Source organism: Thamnophis elegans, chromosome Z, assembly GCF_009769535.1.
Source record: "Thamnophis elegans isolate rThaEle1 chromosome Z, rThaEle1.pri, whole genome shotgun sequence".
Lineage (NCBI taxonomy): Eukaryota > Metazoa > Chordata > Lepidosauria > Squamata > Colubridae > Thamnophis > Thamnophis elegans.
This window is the reverse complement of record NC_045558.1, coordinates 141,883,264-141,905,925: the sequence shown is the minus strand read 5'-3', so window position 1 is coordinate 141,905,925 and position 22,662 is coordinate 141,883,264. Positions and strand designations below refer to the sequence as shown.

The 22,662-nt window shown below is 44.6% G+C and overlaps 2 protein-coding genes across 3 annotated transcripts; both read left to right on the top strand.

The window, feature by feature from the left end:
- The first annotated feature begins 436 nt into the window (after positions 1–436).
- Positions 437–15,188, top strand: NEDD8 (NEDD8 ubiquitin like modifier). The gene is made up of 4 exons (XM_032237373.1): positions 437–552; positions 8,991–9,038; positions 12,507–12,589; positions 14,734–15,188. The coding sequence occupies exons 1-4, from the start codon at positions 535–537 to the stop codon at positions 14,819–14,821; spliced, it is 237 nt and encodes a 78-aa protein (XP_032093264.1). The 5' UTR covers positions 437–534; the 3' UTR covers positions 14,822–15,188.
- Positions 15,189–16,768: 1,580 nt separating this feature from the next.
- LOC116522457 (magnesium-dependent phosphatase 1-like) lies at positions 16,769–22,449 on the top strand. 2 transcript variants are annotated; one of them, XM_032237372.1, is made up of 6 exons: positions 16,769–17,467; positions 18,422–18,482; positions 19,208–19,318; positions 19,576–19,683; positions 20,407–20,492; positions 21,879–22,449. In XM_032237372.1, the coding sequence occupies exons 1-6, from the start codon at positions 17,431–17,433 to the stop codon at positions 21,956–21,958; spliced, it is 483 nt and encodes a 160-aa protein (XP_032093263.1). In that variant the 5' UTR covers positions 16,769–17,430; the 3' UTR covers positions 21,959–22,449. The 2 variants fall into 2 exon arrangements, with proteins under 2 accessions (XP_032093263.1, XP_032093262.1); XM_032237371.1 differs by having other exon boundaries at positions 16,773–17,467; positions 21,852–22,449.
- The last annotated feature ends 213 nt before the right edge of the window (positions 22,450–22,662 follow it).

Genomic DNA, 22,662 nt, shown 5'->3' with positions numbered 1-22,662 from the left:
AGAAAGACTACAACTCCCAGCGGTCCAAGCGTCACAACTTTGTCTCCGAGCGGCCATGTTTGTTTTCTTTTCTTCTTTAAGTGTTTTAACTCAGCGGTAGAACAAGGGTTTAAATAATTATAGAATTATTAATTCTAATTTCTAATAATTAATTATTATTAAAAATAGAATGATAACTCCTTCCTTCACGTTATCGGCGCTCTTTCTTTTAAGCAGCCTATAAAAAAAAAGGAAAAGCTGTGACGGGATCGCGGGGCGTGCTGGGAAACGGAGTCCACCCTCCGTTTAATCCCAGCGACGCTAGTGGGGGAAAAGACAGCGTCTCCCATAATGCAGCGCGACAAGCGGCGGAAGGATATCTTTAGAAGCATTCCCTCCCGGATTTTTTTTTGAATTTAGGGACAAGGGACGGAAGTGACGTCACAAAGCGACCGGGGAAACAACCGAGGCGCCTCGAGGAGAAGCCAGTTCCGCTTCCGAGGTCGGAGGTTGGGCGGCGCTGAGAGGCAACCGGGGCGGCCGAGCGAGAGAAAGATGCTGATCAAAGTGAAGGTGAGGCGGGAAGCTCCGGCGGAGGGGAGCCGCGAACGGGCCTTTCTTTCCACGTGCGCTGGAGGCACCGGGGCGGCATCGTTTTGGGAGCGCCGGCCGCGGTGCATTCTGGGAGTTGCCTCTGAGGCGCCGGCAGGCAGGCAGGAGCCCAACCGGTAGAGCTCCATGCCGTGAAGGGCGGCCTTCCTTCCTTAGGAAGGCCGCCCTGGTTGCTGGAGCCCTCGTGCGAAAGGCGGAGGTTGTGTTGAGGGGACGCAACCCCCACAAAGGTTGTGTCACAGGCCCCAACAATCGCCACAACCAGTTGTTCGGTTGTGGTCGTAAGACGAGGAGTAGCCATTTTTTTGCCAGCAGCAGCTCATCCAAAGAACGGATCATCTCCTCCTTTTTTATAAATATCATAATGTTTATATCAAAATAATTATGTTATATAGTAGTATGATATAAATATGTTATAAATATTTATTTTATTCATTAAACATGAAACTCAGTCAACTGAACATTCAAAAGTGTGTCACAAATACCATTGACTGGTGCTAAAGGTTGAGATGGGTTGCTGCCAACAATTGTATAATAATAATAATAATAACAACAACAGTAGTAACAGTACTAATAATAAATATATGGATGATTTGAAACTCTATGGAAAGTCAGAAATAGAAATCCAATCATTGCCAAACACAGTCCAAGTATTCAGCACCGATATTTCAATGCAGTTTGGCATGGAAAAATCCGCCACTGTATCCATAAAAAGAGGCAAAATCACTGCATGTGAGGGAATTGAAATGCCCAATGGCCAACTAATTAAATGCAACGAAAATGAAGCCTACAAATACTTAGGCATTCTGCAGTTGGATAACATCAAGCATGGAGAAGTAAAAACTATTGTCAGGCGACAGTACACCAACAGAGTTAGGAAAATTTTGAAATCTAAATTGAACGGTGGAAATACAATCAAGGCCATAAATACCTGGGCAATACCAGTTATAAGATACACAGCTGGTATAGTTAACTGGACACAAGCTGATTTGGACATTTTGGGCCGAAAAACCAGGAAACTAATGACAGTGCACTACAGTTTACATCCATGTGGTGATACTGATAGACTATACCTGCCCCGAAAATCAGGTGGCAGAGGATTATTACAAGTGAAGCAAATAGTTGAAGAAGAAAAACATGCACTGGCTGATTATTTAAAAGAAAGTCAAGAACATCTATTAATCGAAGTAAAGAACAAAAATCTACTAAAGGCCCAACAGACAAAACAAGAATACAGAAAAGATGTGATAAAATCAAGAATGGAGAGTTGGCAGAACAAAGCATTGCATGGCCAATTTCTGGAAAAAATAAAAGATAAAGTGAACAGTGAAAAAACTTGGTTATGGTTAACAACAGGTACATTACAGAAAGAAACAGAGTCACTAATCCTGGCTGCGCAAGAACAAGCTATCTGCACAAATGCCATTAAGGCCAAAATTGAAAAATCCTCTGATGATGCCAGATGCAGACTCTGCCAAGAAGTTGATGAAACTGTTCATCACATACTCAGCTGCTGTAAAAAAATCACGCAGACTGATTATAAATTGCGGCACAATTCAGTAGCACAAATGATCCACTGGAATTTGTGCAAAAATTATAATATTAAAACAACAACAAACTGGTGGGAACATCAGCCTGAAAAAGTCACTGAAAATCAGATGGTTAAGATCTTATGGGATTTTCGTATACAAACGGACAAAATACTGTCGCATAACACACCAGACATCACACTGGTTGAGAAAAATAAGGTTACAATCATAGACATCGCAATACCAGGTGATAGCAGGGTCGACGAGAAGGAATATGAAAAAATCACGAAATACCAGGACTTAAAAATCGAAATTCAACAATTATGGCACAAACCAGCAGTGGTAATTCCAGTGGTAATCGGCACACTGGGTGCTATTCCAAAAGCACTGGAATTACATTTAAAACAGTTAAAAATTGACAAAATCACCATCAATCAAATGCAAAAAGCCGCACTGCTTGGATCTGCACGCATATTACGAAAATACGTTACGACGTCCTAGGCCCCTGGATGGGGCCTGACTAGTAATCAATGCCAAATCCGGCGAAACAACTGGCCGCTGTGATACAATTCTGTTGTTGCTAATAATAATAACTATATTAATTAAACATAAAATAGTCAACTGAACACAAAAATGCATCCCAAATACCTTTGACTGGTGCTAAAGGTTGAGATGGGTTGCTGCCAGGGTCCTAGGTATCAACCTATTAATAATAATAATAATAATAATAATAATATTCTCATTAATATTATTATTTACTTTATTCATTCAATATAAAACTCAGTCAACTGAACATTCAAAAATGCGTCACAAATACCATTGGCTGGTGCTAAAGATTGAGATGGGTTGCTGCCAGTATCCTAATTATCAACCACGTACCTTCTTAAAATATACGATGTTTTTTGCAGTTCCGCTGGTGTTATTGCAGGAAGCTGCAATTTGTTGACGTATCTTATAAACTTCTTGGACATAGTACCAAGTGCCCTGATGAGAATGGGTATCACTGTCACATGTTTCATCCATAATCGTGTTGTTTTGATGGCTGGGTTGCAGTATTTCGTGATTTTTTTTTCCCCAGTTCTTTTTCTTCGACTCTGGAAATTATTATTTGTGATGTTCCCGTGGGTTGTCCAATGAGGCCAATGTGGAGAAAAGACAGGACACGATCTTTCTCGGGATGGAGCGACCCAGATTGGGGGTCTGAGAGCCCCTTTTATTGAGATAGGACAAAGGCAGGAGGAGCAATAGCATGTGGTTAAAAACAGCCTGTAAAAGTACAATTTCTAATCTACTGCTCAGGGAAGTTCTGTCTATATATGGTCAAATCCTGGGCGTCATTGGTAGGGCACATCTCAGGATGTTATGTTATGAACTATCAGGATGTTATGGAGTTTTAGGAGTTTGTTTTCTCCTGTGTGGTTCAGCGTGGCTCTGCATGCCCTGTTATCCACTGGGCCATGTGTGACCGCTACGCCTACACAAGGAACTATATTACAACATCTCCTACTTTTTTCTTTTCTTTTTGTCAAAAAGACTTTCCCTCTTCATCTGACAGGGCTGTCAACAGTGCTTTTTGTTGCTGCGCATCAAGGCTTGTTAAAGCCATGTTGATACTCTCTTTCTGTACCATGCCCTCCACTGTGGACTGGATTATACTTTGGATGACAGGGATAATCACAGCATTCTACAGATAAACCAATAGAAAATCACATCATGGCAAAGGGTGGGCAAAGGGGGAATAGAAAGTTACAGCACAGCATAGGGGGGAGAAAGGGCATGTGTGGAGTAGCTGGCTCACATAGTTCATGTTACATGAGGCTGCATAGTGAGTCCTGGCCGTTTAGGCCGGAAAGATGTTTCTGGTGCGATGTTTTTGCATCCCTGTGTATGTGTGTTTCAGACAGCAGAAACTGCTGTGCACACACACACACGGAATGGATTCCAACAATTATTTTTATTTTATTTTCCAACTGGCATTGGTAGGGGGGTGTCCCATTTTGGAGGTGACTAAGTAATTTAAGTGCAAGATCTCACCTCTATCCCATGTACACATTAGCTTTTTCTCTGCTTGAATATTAATTTTAATGTTTTTTGATGTCTGCTGCTTTAATGTTTTAATCCCATAATTGTTTTATTCTGTTATGGTATTGTGAATCACTTGCTAGAGATGGGCAGCATAGAGCTTTATAATGTCATGACAAAGAAAGGCCAAAAAAATGCACAGAGCAGGAGAGAAGAAAAGATAACAAAATATAAAGACCTGCAAATAGAAATAGAACGACTATGGAAGGTAGGACTAATAGTGGTAGGAAAAAACATCTGGAGCATCTTAACATCTTAAATTCCATCGGCATTGACAAAAATCCCCATTGGTCAATTGTAAAAATAACTTAGATGAGGGAATAGAAGGGGAATTTAACAAATTTGCAGATGATACTAAACTGGCAGGAATAGCCAACACCCTAGATGATAGTCTCAGGATCCAGAGGGATCTTGACAGATTCGAAACCTGGGCCCTCAATCTCTAACAAAATGAAATCCAATGTAGAGAAAAGTCAAGTCTTACACTTAGGCAAGAAAAACCAAAAGGATATATATAAACTGGGTGAAACCAGGCTTAATAGCAGTAGAATAGGAATCTTGGAGTCTTAGTGGACAACCTGCTAAATATGAGCCAGCAGTGTGTGGCAGCAGCCCAAAAAAGCCAATGCAATCCTAAATTGCATCAACAGAGGGATATAATCAAGATCAAAGGAGGTACTAATACCACGCTATAAAGCCTTAGTAAGACCACACCTAGAGTACTGCATCCACTTTTGGTCACCGCACTATAAAAAGGATGTTGAGATTCTAGAAAGAGTGCAGAGAAGAGTAGCCAGGATGATGACAGGACTGGAGGCTAAAACATTTAACAATGGACGGTTGCAGGAACTGGGCCTGGCTAGTCTAGTGAAGCGAAGGACCAGGGAAGACATAGAAGTCTTCCAATATTTGGGGGGATGCCTTCAGAGAGGAGGGAGTCGACCTGTTTTTCAAAGGACCTGAAGGCCAGAGAAGGAAGAATGGATGGAGACTGACCAAGGAGAGATTCAACCTGGAAATAAGGAGGAATCTTCTGACAGTGAGAACAATCCACCCATGGAACAGAAGTTGCCTTCGGAAGTTGTGGGAGCTTCATCCCTGGAGGCTTTCAAGAAGAGATTGGACTGCCATCTTGGCAGAAATGGTGTAGGGTCTCCTGCTTGGGTGGAGGGTTAGACTAGATGACCTCCAAGGTCTCTTCCAAGTCTGTTCATCTGTTGGAAAGGACTCGAGAGGTGGACAAAAAATGCCAACTCCAGTCTGAACATCTGGCTGACTATAATGAATCTATAGGTCTAAACATCTGGCTGACTGTGGACCATTCCCAGCAATAATCATGATCTCGCATTCTCCGCGTATATGTTCGCATATAAACTGCTTTGTTTATTTATCAACTTTATTTGCTATCCATCGTGCGGGTCAGGTGACTCTGAGTGGCTTGTTCCCTGTTTCTCCCCTGAAATGGATTGTTCGACTCCGACCAACTAAATTTTCATCCCTCTTGCGAGGAGACGACACTCTTACCATTTAGAAGACAGAGGATTCTCACCGTTTCCAACTTTTCATCATACTTTTGATTTTCTCCCAGGCTCCAACAAAGGAGAATGAAATCCCCCTCACTTCATCGCTCTTGTCATCTTTTGCCCTTCTGGCTAAGTCTTACTGATTTTATTGTAATGGTTGGGAACTGTCCGGAGACATTAAAAGTCAGGGAGCATACAGGTTTAATATCTTTGCTAGACAATAACCCAAGGTTGCACGGATATTAATTTATAGGAGGAAAATGTCCGGACCAAACATAATTTCTAATGTTGGTTTTTCCCCCTTACTAGAGGGAGCCCTCCTGTGGATTACGGTGAAGCCGTTACCATGGCAGCTCCACTGTAAAGTAGAAGCCATTTTAAGGCAGTATAGTAGAAGCCATTTAAAGGCACAACAGGATGTATCTTAACAGAACACACACCCCATGGGGTGTTAGGGGAGTCTTACCCCCCACAGTATTTGTTTCCAGAGAATAATTCATCTGGGTACCAAGTTTGATTGAAATTGCTCGAGGCACTCCAGAGTTATGCATATGGTACTGTTCTGACCCCCTCCTCCGTCCAGTAACAAATGCCGAGACAAGATTAAGTGGAATGTACTTTAATAGCAAGAAACCAAAACCTCAGTGCCTGAAAGCCAAGCATAACAAACAGATAAGGACCTTGGCAGCAACTCAGACAAACCTTGGCAGCAATCCAGCCTGCCAAGCTAGTTACAAAAGTTCTCCAACTTTTAGTCAATGCGTTGACTTCTGAAAAGGGGCGTGTGCACAAGCAGTCTTTTTATAGTCTGGAGAGGAGCCTAATGACCACCAGCTGAGTGCAATTACCTCCTCTAACTGAGCAACTGTTCCTGACACCTAGTAGCTCTTCGGTGCCGGGCATCCAGAAACAACTCACTACTGGGGTCCGGATCACTCTCCCTTGTCTCCTCCCCACTGGTCCAAGGCTCAGGCGCCTCCTGGTGGCCAACCAGCCTCTCTGCGCCCTGCTCAGAGTCGGAACCCTATCCAGGGTCCTCCAGAGCCAACTCATAGGGCCCCTCGCTGTCGGAGTCTGGTGGCATCTCCAACAGCTCCTGCTGGGCCACAACAGGTACATACATACATACATACATACAGCCTTTTTATGTATATAAATAAAATAATAATAATGGTTGGTAGGTAGGTTGATAGGTAGGTAGAAGGCAGGACAGGAAACAACAGATGGAAACTTATCAAGGGGAGAGGCAACCTGGAATTAACATTGAGGACAATTAACCAGTGGAACAGCTTGCCACCAGAAGTTGTGTGCTCTATCACTGGAGGTTTTTTTAAGAAGCGACTGGACAACCATTTGTCAAGAATGGTACAGGATCAACTTCTTGAATGGGGTTGGACTAGAAGACCTCTACGTTCCCTTCCAATGCTGTTGCCCTATTCTGAATACCAATTCACTAAGCAAACGTCTTCCTCTCCTCTTTGAAATCCTGTTCAGACATTTGAATTCAAAGTATTAATAACCGCAATACGAACTAAATCAACAATGATGAAGGACTGGCAGAGTCTTAAGGCCTAAATCTAATTAATAGCTTGGAGAGATAGTCATTTTGGATGTTAATTAGAAGCCAGCTCTTCTCGGAGGCACAGGTGGTAACTCAAAGACGTGAGGGCTTCCTCTGTTAGCTATAAATTAGCTAAAAAAAACAAATGGATAGGTTCAGTGTATGTGGTACCTCGCTCAATAGTAGTAACTGGGAGAGGGATCTTGGAGTCCTAGGAGACAGTCATTTAAATAGGAGCCAGCCATGTGCAGCAGCTGCCAAAGAAGCCAACGCAATCCCAGGTTGCATAAACAGAGGGATAGAATCAAGATCACGCAAAGCATTAATACTACTTTATAATGCTTGGAATACGGCATCCAGTTTTGGTCACCAGAATGTAAAAAAAGCTGTGGAGACTCTAGAAAGAATGCAGAGAAGAGCAACAAAGAGGATTAGGGGACTGGAGGCTAAAACATAGGAAGAACGGTTGCAGGAACTGGGGATGTCTAGTTTAATGAAAAGAAGGACTAGGGGAGACATGATAGGAGTCTTCCAATATCTCAGGGGTTGCCACAAAGAAGAGGGAGTCAAATTATTCTCCAAAGCACCTGAGGCAGAACAAGAAGCAATGGGTGGAAACTAATCAAGGAGAGAAGCAACTTAGAATTAAGAATAAATTTCCTGACAGTGAGAACAATTAGTCAGTGGAACAGAAGTTGCCTCCTGAAGTTGTGAATTCTCCAACACTGGGGTTTTTTAAGAGGACGTTGGATAACCATTTATCTGAAGTGGTGTAGGGTTTCCTGCCTGAACAGAGGGTTGGACTAGAAGACGTCCACGGTCCCTTCCAACTCTGTTATTCTGGAATGGAAGAGTAGAATTGAATAGAATATTGGAATGGAAGAATAGAATAGAATATTGGAATGGGATGGAAGAATAGAAAAGAATAGAATAGAATATTGGAATGGGATGGAAGAATAGAATAGAATATTGGAATGGAAAAATAGAATAGAATATTGGAATGGGATGGAAGAATAGAAAAGAATAGAATAGAATATTGGAATGGGATGGAAGAATAGAATAGAATATTGGAATGGAAGAATAGAATAGAATATTGGAATGGGATGGAAGAATAGAATGGAATAGAATATTGGAATGCGATGGAAGAATAGAAAAGAATGGAATAGAATAGAATATTGGAATGGGATGGAAGAATAGAATGGAATAGAATATTGGGATGGAAGAATAGAATAGAATATTGGAATGGGATGGAAGAATAGAAAAGGATAGAATAGAATATTGGAATGGGATGGAATAATAGAATAGAATATTGGAATGGAAGAATAGAATAAGGAAATGGAGTGAAATAGATTAGAATAGTATAATAAAATACAATAGAATAGAATAATAGAGTAGAATATAGAAATGGAATGGAATACCACCAAGGTCCCTTCCAACTCTGTTATTCTATTCTATTCTATAAACGCCAGCCAGATTCTTGAGCCTGGTGTGCCTCTATCCAAATAGGATCTAAGCCAGAAACTTCGATGAACGAAAGACCTTTTGATTCCTGCATAAACAGGGAGAGGAGCTTCCAGAGATACAAAGCTAGCGGATCATGCCCATCTCTCTTTAGAACTGAACCGGAGTGGGATTCGGCGGAGGGAGTGGACAATGGTGGTTTGATGAACCTTTTTTTTCCTTCTTCTTCTTCTTTCGTTGCAGACGCTGACCGGGAAAGAGATTGAGATCGATATCGAACCGACGGACAAGGTATCGGCCCTCAAAAGAATGGGGTGGGTTTTGATCTTGCCATCTATCCGTGTTCCCTGTCCTGCTTTGCCTTCAAACGCAGTTCACTCCCCGTCCTCCGAAATTCTGTATTTGTGGAAAAGGGAGGAGCTTCTATGCAAAATAGGGGGGGAAACTCCCTCCACCATGCCCCCACCCCCTTCTTTCTACAATCTTTATAAAGCCTTAGTAAGGCCACACCTGGAATCCTGCGTCCAGTTTTGGTCACCGCCTTACAAGAAAAAAAGATGTTGAGACTTTAGAAAAAGTGCGGAGAAGAGGAACTAAGGTGATTAGGGGGCTTGTTGTTAGTTGCGAGTTGAACCATCGCGACACCATGGACGACGTTCCTCCAGGCCTTCCTCTCTACCATCCTCTGGAGTCCATTGAAGCTCACGCCGACTGCTTTGATGACTCTATCCAGCCACCTCATTCTCTGTCGTCCCCTTCTTCTTCTGCCCTCCATCGTTCCCAGCATGAGGCTCTTCTCCAGGGAGTCCTTCCTTCTCATTAGGTGGCGAAGTATTTGGGTTTTAGAAGATGATAGATGATAGATAGATAGATAGATAGATAGATAGATAGATAGATAGATAGATAGATATAGATAGATACTGTAGATAGATGATAGATAGATAGATAGATAGATAGATAGATAGATAGATGATAGATAGATAGATAGATAGATAGATAGATAGATAGATAGATAGATAGATAGATAGATAGATAGATAGATAGATAGATAGATAGATAGATAGATAGATAGATAGATAGATAGATGATAGATAGCTTCAGTGACTCCATCCAGCGACCTCATTCTCTGTCGTCCCCTTCTTCTTCTGCCCTCCATCGTTCCCAGCATGAGGCTCTTCTCCAGGGAGTCCTTCCTTCTCATTAGGTGGCGAAGTATTTGGGTTTTAGAAGATGATAGATGATAGATAGATAGATGATAGATAGATAGATAGATAGATAGATAGATAGATAGATAGATAGATAGATAGATACTGTAGATAGATAGATAGATAGATAGATAGATAGATAGATAGATAGATAGATAGATAGATAGATAGATAGATAGATAGATAGATAGATAGATAGATAGATAGATAGATAGATAGATAGATAGATAGATAGCTTCAGTGACTCCATCCAGCCACCTCCTTCTCTGTCGTCCCCTTCTTCTTTTGCCCTCAATTGTTCCCAGCATGAGGCTCTTCTCCAGTGAGTCCTTCCTTCTCCTTAGGTGGACAAAGTCTTTGAGTTTCTTCTTCGGGATCTGGCCTTCTAAAGAGCAGTCGGGGTTGATCTCCTCTAGGACTGACCGGTTGGATGGCCTTGCAGTCCAAGGGACTCGCAGGAATCTTCTCCAGCACCAGTAGTTCAAAGGCCTCCATTCCTTGGCGCTCAGCCTTCCTTAAGATCCAGTTTTCACAGCCAACCATAGCCTTCGCTAGGCCGGTTCCACCACAAAACCGCGAAGCCCTTATCCGCGCCGACATAAGTGCGGAGGGCAAATCCGCGCCGTCCGAAGCACTCAGCACCCTAAACCTAACCCTAACCTAACCCTAAACCTAACCCTAAAGCAAACCCCTAAACCTAATCCTAACCCTTACCTTAATTTAAATCGGCTTTCTGCCGCCGCGCTGTTGTCGCGGCGGTGATGACGTCGCGGTGATGATGTCGCGGCTTTAGCAACGCGGTTTTATCACCGCTATTTTGACGAGCGCGGTTTTGTCGTGCCACGGCTAGGCCCCCTTTTGTTGGCAGAGTGATGTCTCTGCTTTTTAGGGGGCTGGATAATTTAATTCAACTGAAGATAATTTAATATAATCTAAGCAGATCATACAAATGTACAATGTACATGTTGCAGGAACTGGGTTTGGCTAATCTAGAGAAAAGAAGGGCTGGAGAGGGATATGATAGCAGTCTTCCAGTATTTGAGGGGCTGTCCCAAAGAAGAGGGAGTCAAGTAATTCTCCAAAGCATCTGAAGCAGGACAAGAAGCAATGGGTGAAAACTAAAGAGAGAAGCAATCTGGAACTAAGGAGAAACTTCCTAACAGTGAGGACAGTTAACCAGTGGAACAGCCTGCCACCAGAAGTTGTGGCTGCCTCCGTCACTAGAGGTTTTTAAGAAGAGACTGGGCAGTCCCTTGCCTGAAATTGTCGAGGGTCTCCTGCTTGAGCAGGGGGTTGGACTAGAAGACCTCCAAGATCCCTTCCAGCTCTATTGGTTGTTTTCCAGATAACTTCAGGGAAGGGAATTTAGCCAGGATGGCCAAAGGATTCTCTTCCATAGAAAGAAGGATTCAGCCACTCTCTACATCCTTCAATTCATCTTCCTCTCTTTAGCGTGTATCTGTTGGCCGATTTTCCTTCTCAACCATCTTTTCACCCATCGGTTGCCTTCATCGACTTGCACTCTATCCAGAACTCCTCTTCGATTCCCCCACCAGGCCCTAAGATCTTAATCGTCCCAGGTGTACTCACCCGGATGGGAGTCCCTGCCAATTTTCCTCAGTCCTCCAGGTAATTCCTGGAGAAACCCTTGGAGCAGAATCCAACATTACAGCCATGTTTCTCAGTCTTGGAGAACTGGAAGATGGGTGGATTTCAACTCCCAGAATTCCCCAGCCAGCATGGGGAATTCTGGGAGTTGAAGTCCACCCATCTTAAAGTGGCGAAGCTTGAGAAATATACAGTAGGTTACAGAGGTGGTGAAGCTTTGTGATAGATAGATAGATAGATAGATAGATAGATAGATAGATAGATAGATAGAAGTTTATTTATATGCCGCCCTTTTCCCTGGGGGTACTCAGGGCGGCTCACAATCCAAGGGGGAGGGGGAGACAAACTTTTTAACATATAAGACAATACATAATTAAAAAACACAACATTCATACCATTCGGGCGGGTTACAGTCTTAGCCCCAGGCCTGACGGGATAGCCAGATTCTGAGGGCTGTGCGGAAGGTCTGGAGGGTGGTGAGGGTACAAATCTCCACGGGGAGATCGTTCCATAGGGTCGGAGCTACCACCGAGAAGGCTCTCCTCCGCGTAGTTGCCAGTCGGCATTGACCGGCAGATGGAACTCGGAGGAGGCCTAATCGATGAGATCTAATAGGTCGCGTGGAGGTAATTGGCAGTAGGCGGTCTTCTCAAGTGAGTTTCAGAATTGTGTGAATTTGCCTCCCAGGCAGCTAAAAACTTGTTGTTTTTTTCAAACTTGGCTACTTGAAGATAAGGGGCTCCTTGGCAGGCTAGCTGGGGAATTCTGGGAGTTGAAGTCCATCCATCGTGACGTTACCAAGGTTGCAAAACGCCAGTCTAAAATCATCCCACGGTGCTTGTTACGGCCCTTCCCTCCTCCCACCGGGTGGAAGTTAAGAACTTTGCTCTACGAGGAAATAGTCCTTACTCTCTTTTTTCCCCCCCTTTTCTCTCTTCCCTTTCAGGTGGAAAGGATAAAAGAGCGGGTGGAAGAAAAGGAGGGCATCCCGCCTCAACAGCAGCGACTCATCTACAGCGGCAAGCAAATGTGAGTTTTAACCAAGGAGAGTACCGTATTTTTCCGAGTATAAGACGCACCTTTTTCCCTCAAAAAAGAGGCTGAAAATCTGGGTGCGTCTTACACACGGAATACAGCATCACATCATCAAAATCCGAACACTTGGCAACTGATTCGTATTTATGACAGCCGCCTCCACCCCCCTTTTGCAACCTTCTCACCAGCAAAGTCAAGTGGGTAGGGGGAAGCCAAGATTCATTTAACAACCGTGTTCTCAACTAAAAGACTGACGTCCTTCACTTAACCACTGTGGCAAGAAAATGGGGCAAAATTTCACTGAACAACTGTCTCATTAGGAACATATATGTGGGGCTCAGTTGTGGTCAAAGGTCAAGAAGTGTTGTGATCCATCAGTGGACAGCGGAGCTGGCAGCAAATTCGGACAGTGAGGAGGTTGGGGAGGAGCATGGGCCAATCCTGGAGTCTGGGGAAGGCTCTGAGGAGGGCTCTGCGTCAGAGGCAGAGAGGGGGCCAGCGCCGTCCAACAGTTATCAGCTGCCTTTGGAGTCGGACATCAGTGAGGCAGAAGAACAGCTGTAGCCTGTTCCCAGTGTGTGCATGCGCAGAGCAGCCAGAAACAAAGAACAACTAAGAAATCAGGGTCAACAGAGTAAGGCCACAGGTGGACGATGAATGGCCCCTCCCAAAGGTCATAAAAGAGGAGCGAAAGGGGAGTGGAGTTTGCAGGAAACAATTCGTTCAATCAGTCGTTAGATTCAGGAGTGTGAAGATCTGTCCGTGAATCTCAGAGACTCTCTGCCCAGTCTTTCCTTGCACAGCACCTCATTGGGAAAATATTGACACGGCAGCTTTCCAAGCTAGATAAGGTCTGTGGTCATAAATATTCCTTTGAAAGACTGTTTGCCAGGCCTTGGCTGAATGTGAAGGAGAGGAATTCACATTCATTTAATAAAAGGGGTTTTGTCCGGAATCTATCTCCTGCTTTTTGCAGGAAGCCTAGGTCAGGACAAAACAACCGAGAAGACATTCTCCCTCACAGCCAACACCCAGATATGGAGTAAACAAGACCAGATAAACAATTAGGGAAGTCACAACGTTGTCGCCAAGGATGAAACCTCACCCGCGATCACAACTGATCTGGCGACCAGCCATCTTCATTCTCCCAGCCCTCATGACATTCCTTAGGTTGGTGGCGAAACATCTGGAGGAAAACCAAGGCTCCCCACAAACCCCAAAGAGCCCCAAAGTTCGACTCTTAATTCTCGAAAGAATCTAATACTCAACTCCGAAGTTATACAGGCGGTCCTTGGCGTACGACTGCAACTGAGCGTGCTTAAGCAAGACGTTGGTTAAAGGGAGTTTTGTTTCCATTCTATGACTTTCCTCGCCACGTTCGTAAAGCGAATCGTTGGCAGTTCTTCAGTTCATCATACGGCCGCTAAGCGAACCCGGTTTCCCCTCCGTTGACTTTGCTCGTCGGAAGGGGAATCCCGCAAAATCCTGGGACACTTCAAACGGTCCCTTGCCAATCGAGGACTTTCTATAAGTGAAATCTTTGTTTCGTACCCTTCTTCCTTTGAGTGGAAAAATCCAAATTATCTTACATAACGATGCTATCTGCTCAATTTTCTCAAGTTGAGTGTAATCAGTGCGTTATTGAAATCCGCACACATCCAAATTCTGAATCAAGCATGTTATTAATGAAGTAATTAATATTAAAATATTGGATTTATCTTGGCAATAAAAAAAGGCTTGTTGGGGAATCGGAGATCCAGGATCCAATAGATCCTTTATTTTTCCTAAGACCATACCTCCTGGGCACCAAATTTCTAATATATCCAGGCCATGATATATGTGTGGTGCAGTGGCCTAGAGCTCCCGCCTCACAATCCGGAGGCTGTGAGTTTGAGCTTAGGTAGAAGCGGATATTTCTCTCTGAGCACAATGAGAATATCACTGCTGAACAAAACTCAGTTCTGGCAACAGGAAAGCAGCCGGCCAGGAAAGACTCTGCTAGCTTCAGTCAGTTGCCCTGACTCCACTCCGCAAGGGATGAGCGGGTGGTTAAAAGATGATGAATGAGATACGTGTCTGGAGTAGGCACCCCCATTCCAAAATTGGGATTCACTCCCTGCTTTTTGTCTCCCCCGCAGGAATGATGAGAAAACGGCCTCCGACTACAAGATCCAGGGCGGCTCGGTCCTTCACTTGGTCCTAGCCCTGCGTGGAGGCCTGCGATGATGGCATCCCCGCCGCACCACCCCACTTTCCCCAAAGCCCCCGGATGTGGGTGAGCCTCACCCCACTCCTCGAGGTGTCGCGGGAGGCCCGTCAGGTGTGAGCGTATCCTGCCGGCCACCAACGCCTCCCCAGATGTCTGTTGTTTTTTTGCAAGCCGTCATTGGAGAGGTTGGAAGGGGGGAGGGATTGAGTTTTTTGGGGAACAGGGTGTTCTTTTAAGTTATCGGGGTGCAGCCTCCGTCCCGCTGCATGTGGATAAGGCTCCGTCTGCTGGTTTTCGCCCACCCAGGTCCCTAAGTCTTTTTTCCCCATTCATCCCTGTCATTTTGTGGCTAATAAATGTTCAATAAATGTTTCACAACCGTCACTGCGTCTTCTGGAGTCTGGGGGGATTTCCTTGGGGGGGGGGGTGTCTTGATTCTTGTCCACTCCGCCTTTGCTAAGACCTCGACATACGGCCATAATCCTCAATTTACTTAGCGGGTTGAAGCGAAGACGAAAGGACAATTTTTGCGGGCCGGAGACTGGTTTCCGACCAACGTCCGTGGCAGAAAACGGCTTCGCTTAACCTGGTCATTCACTTAACGACCACTGCAAAAACAAAATCAATCAAAAATGGCCTACGGTCTACTCAATCGGCGCGGCTTCGTCATAATTCTAGACTCCGTGATGGTAGTATGTGGAGGACCCCTAACATTTGAGTGAAGAAAAGTTAAGCTGTTCATATTTTCATCATCGGGTTGATAAAAATTTGGGGACGGCACGCATCGAAGTTTAATTTCTCTTTAAAAAAAGAACAGTTTGGGGATTTATATCCTGCTTTTGCTTTGTACAATTCAAGATCTTTTTATTTGTTTAAAAGGTGGAGGTGGTTGAGCGCCTGGTCAGCCAAGTCACATAAGTGGGTTTCATTCCTAAAGGAGGACTAGAACTCCCCGTCTCCTGGTGATTGGCCCAAAGTCACCCAAGCAGTTTACTTGCCTAACACGGGACTAGAACTCACCATCTCCTGGTGATTGGCCCAAAGTCACACAGCTGACTTACTTGCCTAAGGCAGGACTAGAACTCACCAACCCCTAGCGATTGACCCAGCTGGTTTTCATGCACTCCTAAACTCCTAATCTGGTGATTGGTCCATAGTCACCCTGCTATCTTTCTTGCCAAAGGTGGGACTAGAACTCGGCATCTCCTGGTGATTAGGCCAAAGTCATCCAACTGGCTTCCATGCCTAAAATGGAACTAGAACTCACTGTCTCCTAGTTGTTCACCAAAGTCACCCAGCTGGCTTGCATGCCTACTAGAACTCAATTTCTCCTGGTGATTGGCAAGAGGCCAGCATATAAACAATGACCCCTCCTCTCTCCTTGCATTGATATCTCCTCCACCTCCTCCCTGCAAACCCCACACCCTTCACCCCTGATGATGTTACCTAGTTGGGTCATGAAACGTTTGCAAGAAAACCGCCAAGCTCAGAGAGCACCAAGGACCCCACAGTCTTCCCCCTCCTCTTCCTCTTCTTCCTCCTCTTCCTCCTCCCTTTCCTCTTCCTCTTCCTCCTCTTCTCTTCCTCTTTCTCCTCCTCTTCCTCCTCCTCCTCTTCCTCTTCTCATCTTCCTCCTCCCTTTCCTCTTCCTCCTTCTCTTCCTCTTCTCCTCTTCTCCTCCTTCCTCCTCCTTCTCCTCTTCCTGCTCTTCTTCCTCTTCCTTCTCTTCCTCCTCCTCTCTTCCTCCTCCCCTTCTCATCTTCCTCCTCCTCCTCCTCTCCTCTTCCTCCTCCTCCTCCTCTTCCTCTTCTTCCTCCTCTTCCTCCTCCCTCTCCTTTTCCTCTTCCTGCTCTTCTTCCTCCTCTTCCTCCTCTTCCTCCTCCCCTTCTCTTCTCATCTTCTTCCTCCTCTCTTCTTCCTCTTCCTCTTCCTCCTCCTCTCCTCTTCTTCCTCCTCCTTCCTCCCTAAACCCCACCCTCCCTTCTAGCACTGACGATATTCCCTAGTGGGGTCACGCAACGTCTGTAAGAAAACCACCCTCCTTCACGGATTCCCCATCACCCTCCTCCTCCCCACCCTCCTCTCTTTTGCGACCGTCCGAAGTTACGACGGACGTTCCGGAGAGGAGGGGAGGGCTAATCCTCTCGAGCCCAACAGGATCCAGGACGCTCGACCTTGCACCTCCCTGCCCAGTGGATCTCCTTCAAAGCGGATCTCCCGCCAGGCTGATCACTTCGATCCGGGCGGTTCAGGGTTAAGCCGGCCAAGGAGGCGGGCAGGAACCGGCTGGCTGCGGGGGAAGAGGAGGAGGAGAAAGCGGAGAAGCGCTGGATTTGCTGTGGATCCGCCTGCGCGCTTTCTGGCCGGCCGGAGCCAAATAAAGAGATCAGGACTTTCCCCCCCCCCTTTGGGGTTTTTTTTTTTTTAGGATCGACTCAGGATCGCGCCGGCTTGCAATTGCGCTGATCTCCCCCCCCCCCCGCCTCCAGGCTTTGCAACCGGCCTTTTGCGCCGAAATCTGGCTCTGAGCGCAGGAAAGTCCCCCCCCCCCAAAACCCCGGTTTCCATGCCAGGCAGCTGCGCCGATCCTATATGACCCCCCTCTCCTCTTTCGGGGGAGCCCGCGATGTGCAGAAAACCCGCCTTGGTGGTGTTTGACCTGGGTGAGCGGCTTGGATCGCGCGCCCCATCATCCTGGGCGGTGGCTGTGGGTTAGGGGAGGGGGAGTGATTGACTTTCCTTGGGGGTTGAGGGGAGGGGGGAGTTTGGGGGATTGGGGGAAGGCAGGAGGGTCTTCTTCCTGCATTGGGGGGGGGGGAAGAGACACCCCCACCCCTTAAACATCAGTCTCTGTTGTTGTTGTTTACTTTATTCATGAAACATGAAAGCCAGTCAACTGAACATTCAAAAATGTTTACAATTATTAATAATTATAATAAGTAATTATATAATAATTAACAATAATTAATGATAACTAATGTATATAAGTATTGTATAAAGTAATACAACACATTATAATATAAATTAATATTAAAATAAATAATACATATAATTTTATTTTTTATTTCTTATTATTTTTATTATTTTTATTATTTTATTATTATTTTTTATTATTTTATTATTTTTATTATTATTTTATTATCTTTATTATTGTTTTATTATTTTTATTATTATTTTATTATCTCTATTATTATTTTATTATTTTATCATTATTTTATTATTTTTATTATTATTTTATTATCTTTATCATTATTTTATTATCTTTATCATTATTTTATTATCTTTATTATTTTATTATTTTTATTATTATTTTATTATCTTTATTATTATTTTATTATTATTATCATTATTTTATTATCTTTATTATTATGTTATTATCTTTATTATTATTTTATTATCTCTATTATTTTATTATTTTATCATTATTTTATTATCTTTATTATTATTATTTTTATTATTTTATCTTTATTATTATTTTATCATTATTTTATTATCTTTGTCATTATTTTATTATCTTTATTATTTTAATTATTATTATCATTATCATTATTTTATTATTATTATTATTATTTTATTATTTTTATCATTATTTTATTATTTTTATTATTATTTTGCAGATTATACCTTGTGGCCTTTCTGGGTGGACACCCACGTGGACCCCCCCTTCCACAAAAAGAGGTGAGGAAAAAGGGGAGGGGTCTGTTACCTGCAAATATTGGGGTTTTCCTCCTAATTTTCAGCCCTCCCCCCCCGCCCCCTACAAACGAAGAACAGGAATCGGCTCCAGTATCTAAAACTGTTTTTTTCCCCCTCAATCCTAGCAAGTTTGAAAGAAATGGACTTCAACTCCCAGAATCCCTCAATCAGTAAACAAACCATCTGAATCTAATGGATTTCAAAAGTCCACCTATTGAACTCTGGGAGTTTAAGTCCATGCATGCTGGCTAGAGAACTCTGGGAGTTGAAGTGCACCGATACTGGCTGTGGAATTCTGGGAGTTGAAGTGCACCGATACTGGCTGTGGAATTCTGGGAGTTGAAGTCCATTGGTGCTGGCTAGAGAACTCTGGCAGTTGAAGTGCACCGACACTGGCTGTGGAATTATGGGAGTTGAAGTGCACCGATACTGGTTGTGGAATTCTGGGAGTTGAAGTCCATTGGTGCTGGCTAGAGAATTCTGGGAGTTGAAGTGCACCGATACTGGCTGTGGAATTCTGGGAGTTGAAGTCCATTGGTGCTGGCTAGAGAATTCTGGGAGTTGAAGTCCACCCATTCTGGCTAGGCAATTCTGGGATGGAAATTACCGTCCCAATTATGGTCATAAGTCAAGTCAAAAAGATCTGTAGTGTTTTGGTCTTGGGTAGGAAACAAGCTAAGTTCAATTTTTGTCTGAATCCTTCCCAGCGATGGCTCCGTGCGAGACCGCAACCAACGGCCTGTTCAGCTCTACCCAGAAGTGCCAGCAGTGCTGCACCAGTTGGACAGCGAAGGGATCGCCATGGCAGCTGCCTCTCGGTAAATTGGGGCCTTGCTTGTGGTGAATATAGGTAGTCCTTGACTTACAACGGTTCGGTGAGTGTCCATTCGAAATTACAACAGCAGTGAAATAGGTTTTTCACACTTACGACCTTCTGACCCTCCTAGTTTGATTTAAAAAAAACAGGCAAACTTTAGCAAACCGAGTTAAGCATGTTGTGTGAACGCACCCCGTTCGGGGTAAAAAATTAGTCCCTATTGCGGGATCTCAAGCGTCTGATCCTTTCCCCTCGCAGGACAGGCGAGATTCAAGGAGCCCGACAGCTCTTAGATCTTTTCGGCTTAAATCGCTATTTTCGTTACACCGAAATCTACCCCGGGAGTAAAATCACCCATTTCCAAAGGTAAACAAAAAACCACGAACTTTGGGATCTTCGTTTATCCCCCTGGATTTGGGGCGGCGGAAGGGAAAGTGGGGGGGGGGGGCAGACTGGCGTCAAATCCAAAATCTATCTTCCCCTCATTTGAGCTTCTCAACATTCTTTTTAAATAATATAATTATCAATTTCTTTAAACAAAGAAATCAGGGCGACTGAATGGAACTAGCAGAGTGTTTTTTAATGGCCAGTTGCCTTTCTTGTTGCCGATGTGGAGTTTTGTTCAGGAGAAAGACTCTCATCGTGGGAACAAGGCAAAATTTTGTTGGTTATTCCAGCATGGCATGGCTACCTTATTTATGGCACCAGCGATCTCCATGGGTTGATGGCATTCCACCAGATCCAGACGAGGTGGTCAGGTTCTAGATCCCTTGCAGAGCCTGCTCTATGAAATAGTCCTCGCCTTACAACTGTTTATATAAGTGTTGCTGGCTGGGGAAGATGGGAGTTGAAGTCCGCCCATCTTAAAATTGCACGCGGTGGCGAAATCTCTGTCCGAAGAATTGGAAAGCTGAGCTGGAGAGCGGGATGGTGGTTGAGGGGATTTTTGAATAGGCTGGACAACCGTTTAACCAGGTTTGTGTAAGGTCTCCTGTCTTGAGCAGGGGGCCGGGGTCAGACTAGAAGACCTCGGGAGTCCCTTCCAGCCCTATGATTCTCCCTTCAATGCTCTCTTTGTGTCCCCTCCAGGTTGCATCAACAGAGCGGCATCCCGTTTCATAAAATGCTCTTTTTTGATGACGAAAGCCGAAATATCCATGATGTCGGCACTCTAGGTAACCTGAAAAGATGAATGGGACTCTAGAACCTTCCACACTCAGAGCGCCCCCCGGGTTTACACATCACACTAAATCAAGCTAGGTCTTCTTCGGCCTAGTAAACCGATCTCTGTAACAGAGTAGATAAGGCTGGAGAGTTCTAGTCCCCTTTTAGGCATGAAAGTCGGCTGGGTGACAGGCCCAGTTATCAGGAGACAGTGAGTTCTAGTCCTGCCCTAAGCATGAAAGGTGGTTGAATGACTTTGGGCCAATCACCAGGAGACAGAGAGTTCTAGTCCCGCCTTAAGCATGAAAGCCAGCTGGGTGACGAGCCAATCACCAGGAGACTGGGAGTTCTAGTCCCACCTTAAAGATTAAAGCCAGCTGAGTGACTATGGGCCAATCACCAGGAGACAGTGAGTTCTAGTCCCGCCTCAAGCATGAAAGCCAGCTGGGTGACTTTGGGCCCAATCACCAGGAGACAGTGAGTTCTAGTCCTGCCTTAAGCATGAAAGATGGCTGGGTGACTTTGGGCCCAATCACCAGGAGACAGTGAGTTCTAGTCCCGCCTTAAGCATGAAAGCCAGCTGGATGACTTTGGGCCAATCACCAGGAGACAGAGAGTTCTAGTCCCACCTCAAGCATGAAAGGCAGCTGGGTGACTTTGGGCCAATCACCAGGAGACAGAGAGTTCTAGTCCCACCTTAAGCATGAAAGGCGGCTGGGTAACTTTGGGCCAATCACCAGGAGACAGTGAGTTCTAGTCCCGCCTTAAGCATGAAAGCCAGCTGAGTGGCTTTGGGCCAATCACCAGGAGACAGAGTTTTAGTCCCACCTTAAGGATGAAAACCAACTGAGTGACTTTGGGCCAATCACCAGGAGACAGAGAGTTCTAGTCCCACCTTAGGCATGAAAGCAGTTGGGTGACTTTGGGCCAATCACCAGGAGACAGAGAGTTCTAGTCCCGCCTTAAGCATGAAAGCCAGCTGGGTGATTGTGGGACCAATCACCAGGAGACAGTGAGTTCTAGTCCCACCTTAGGCATGAAAGCCAGCTGGGTGACTTTGGGCCAATCACCAGGAGACAGTGAGTTGTAGTCCTGCCTCAAGCATGAGAGGTGGCTGAGTGACTTTGGGCCAATCACCAGGAGACAGAGAGTTCTAATCCTACCTTAGGCATGAAAGCAGTTGGGTGACTGTGGGACCAATCACCAGGAGACAGAGAGTTCTAGTCCCGCCTTAGGCATGAAAGCCAGCTGGGTGACTTTGGGCCAATCACCAGGAGAGAGTGAGTTCTAGTCCCACCTTAAGCATGAACGGCTGGGCCAATCGCTAGGAGACAGCGAGTGTTAACTTTTTCCTGTTGTTTCCCCTTTAGGAGTTGTGTGTGTCCCTGTTCCAACAGGTATGACCCTTTCTCGCCTCAATGAAGGCTTAGAGAGATTTGCACGCTTTCCCGACTCGCTTCCTGCCGACAGAGTTTAATCCTCCAACTTCCTGGATCTCCGTCTTCTGTTCCTCTCGTGGAAAACATCGGTTGGGGATTATGGACATTATCTATCTATGCGTGTAGGCGGAAAGTGACAGCGCTTCTCCCGCCAGTTTAGTCCTTCAAAGATTTTTTTCCATCCCGGGGTGACAATAGACGCTGCCCCTTTAAGACATGCAGACTTCAACTCCCAGAACTCCCCAGCCTAGCATGGAATTCTGGGATTTGAAGTCCACAAGCCTTAAAGGGGCCACGTTGGGGAAATGCAATTCGACCAGCGAAGGAGGGTTCGTGTTTGGGATTTTCATCCCAATAAAAACTGAAAATTAATAAATAAATCTATCGTCCTGTTTTATCAATTAGCGCAGGGAATGCAGACAATTAATCAGCTTTAAAAGGATGATTGTGGTTGGTGGAAAAGTCACCTGGAAATTGTGTTTCTGTTCTTTGAAAGATAATTAAAAATAGCAAAAAGGTTCCAAAAAGATATTTATTTATTTTCTTTACCGTTTCTCCTAATGCTCTTGGCTTCCTATGAACCATTGTTTCACAAATTTGGCAGCTTGGAGAGGTGTGGGTTTCAACTCCCAGAATTCCCCAACCAGCTATATAGTCCTCCGTTTACAATCCTTCATTCATGCACCATCCAAAGTTATGACGACACTGAAGAAAATGATTTATGATCATTTTTTATACTGTT

What these genes read in the sequence shown, in the direction of transcription:
- NEDD8 (XM_032237373.1), top strand. An exon ending in ATATCGAACCGACGGACAAG is followed by an intron (nt 9,039 to 12,506) that starts GTATCGGCCCTC and finishes CTTCCCTTTCAG; the next exon opens with GTGGAAAGGATAAAAGAGCG. An exon ending in ATCTACAGCGGCAAGCAAAT is followed by an intron (nt 12,590 to 14,733) that starts GTGAGTTTTAAC and finishes TCTCCCCCGCAG; the next exon opens with GAATGATGAGAAAACGGCCT.
- LOC116522457 (XM_032237371.1), top strand. Translation starts at nt 17,431, where the DNA reads ATGTGCAGAAAACCCGCCTTGGTGGTGTTTGACCTGG. An exon ending in GCCATGGCAGCTGCCTCTCG is followed by an intron (nt 19,319 to 19,575) that starts GTAAATTGGGGC and finishes TTCCCCTCGCAG; the next exon opens with GACAGGCGAGATTCAAGGAG. An exon ending in CCATGATGTCGGCACTCTAG is followed by an intron (nt 20,493 to 21,851) that starts GTAACCTGAAAA and finishes TTTCCCCTTTAG; the next exon opens with GAGTTGTGTGTGTCCCTGTT.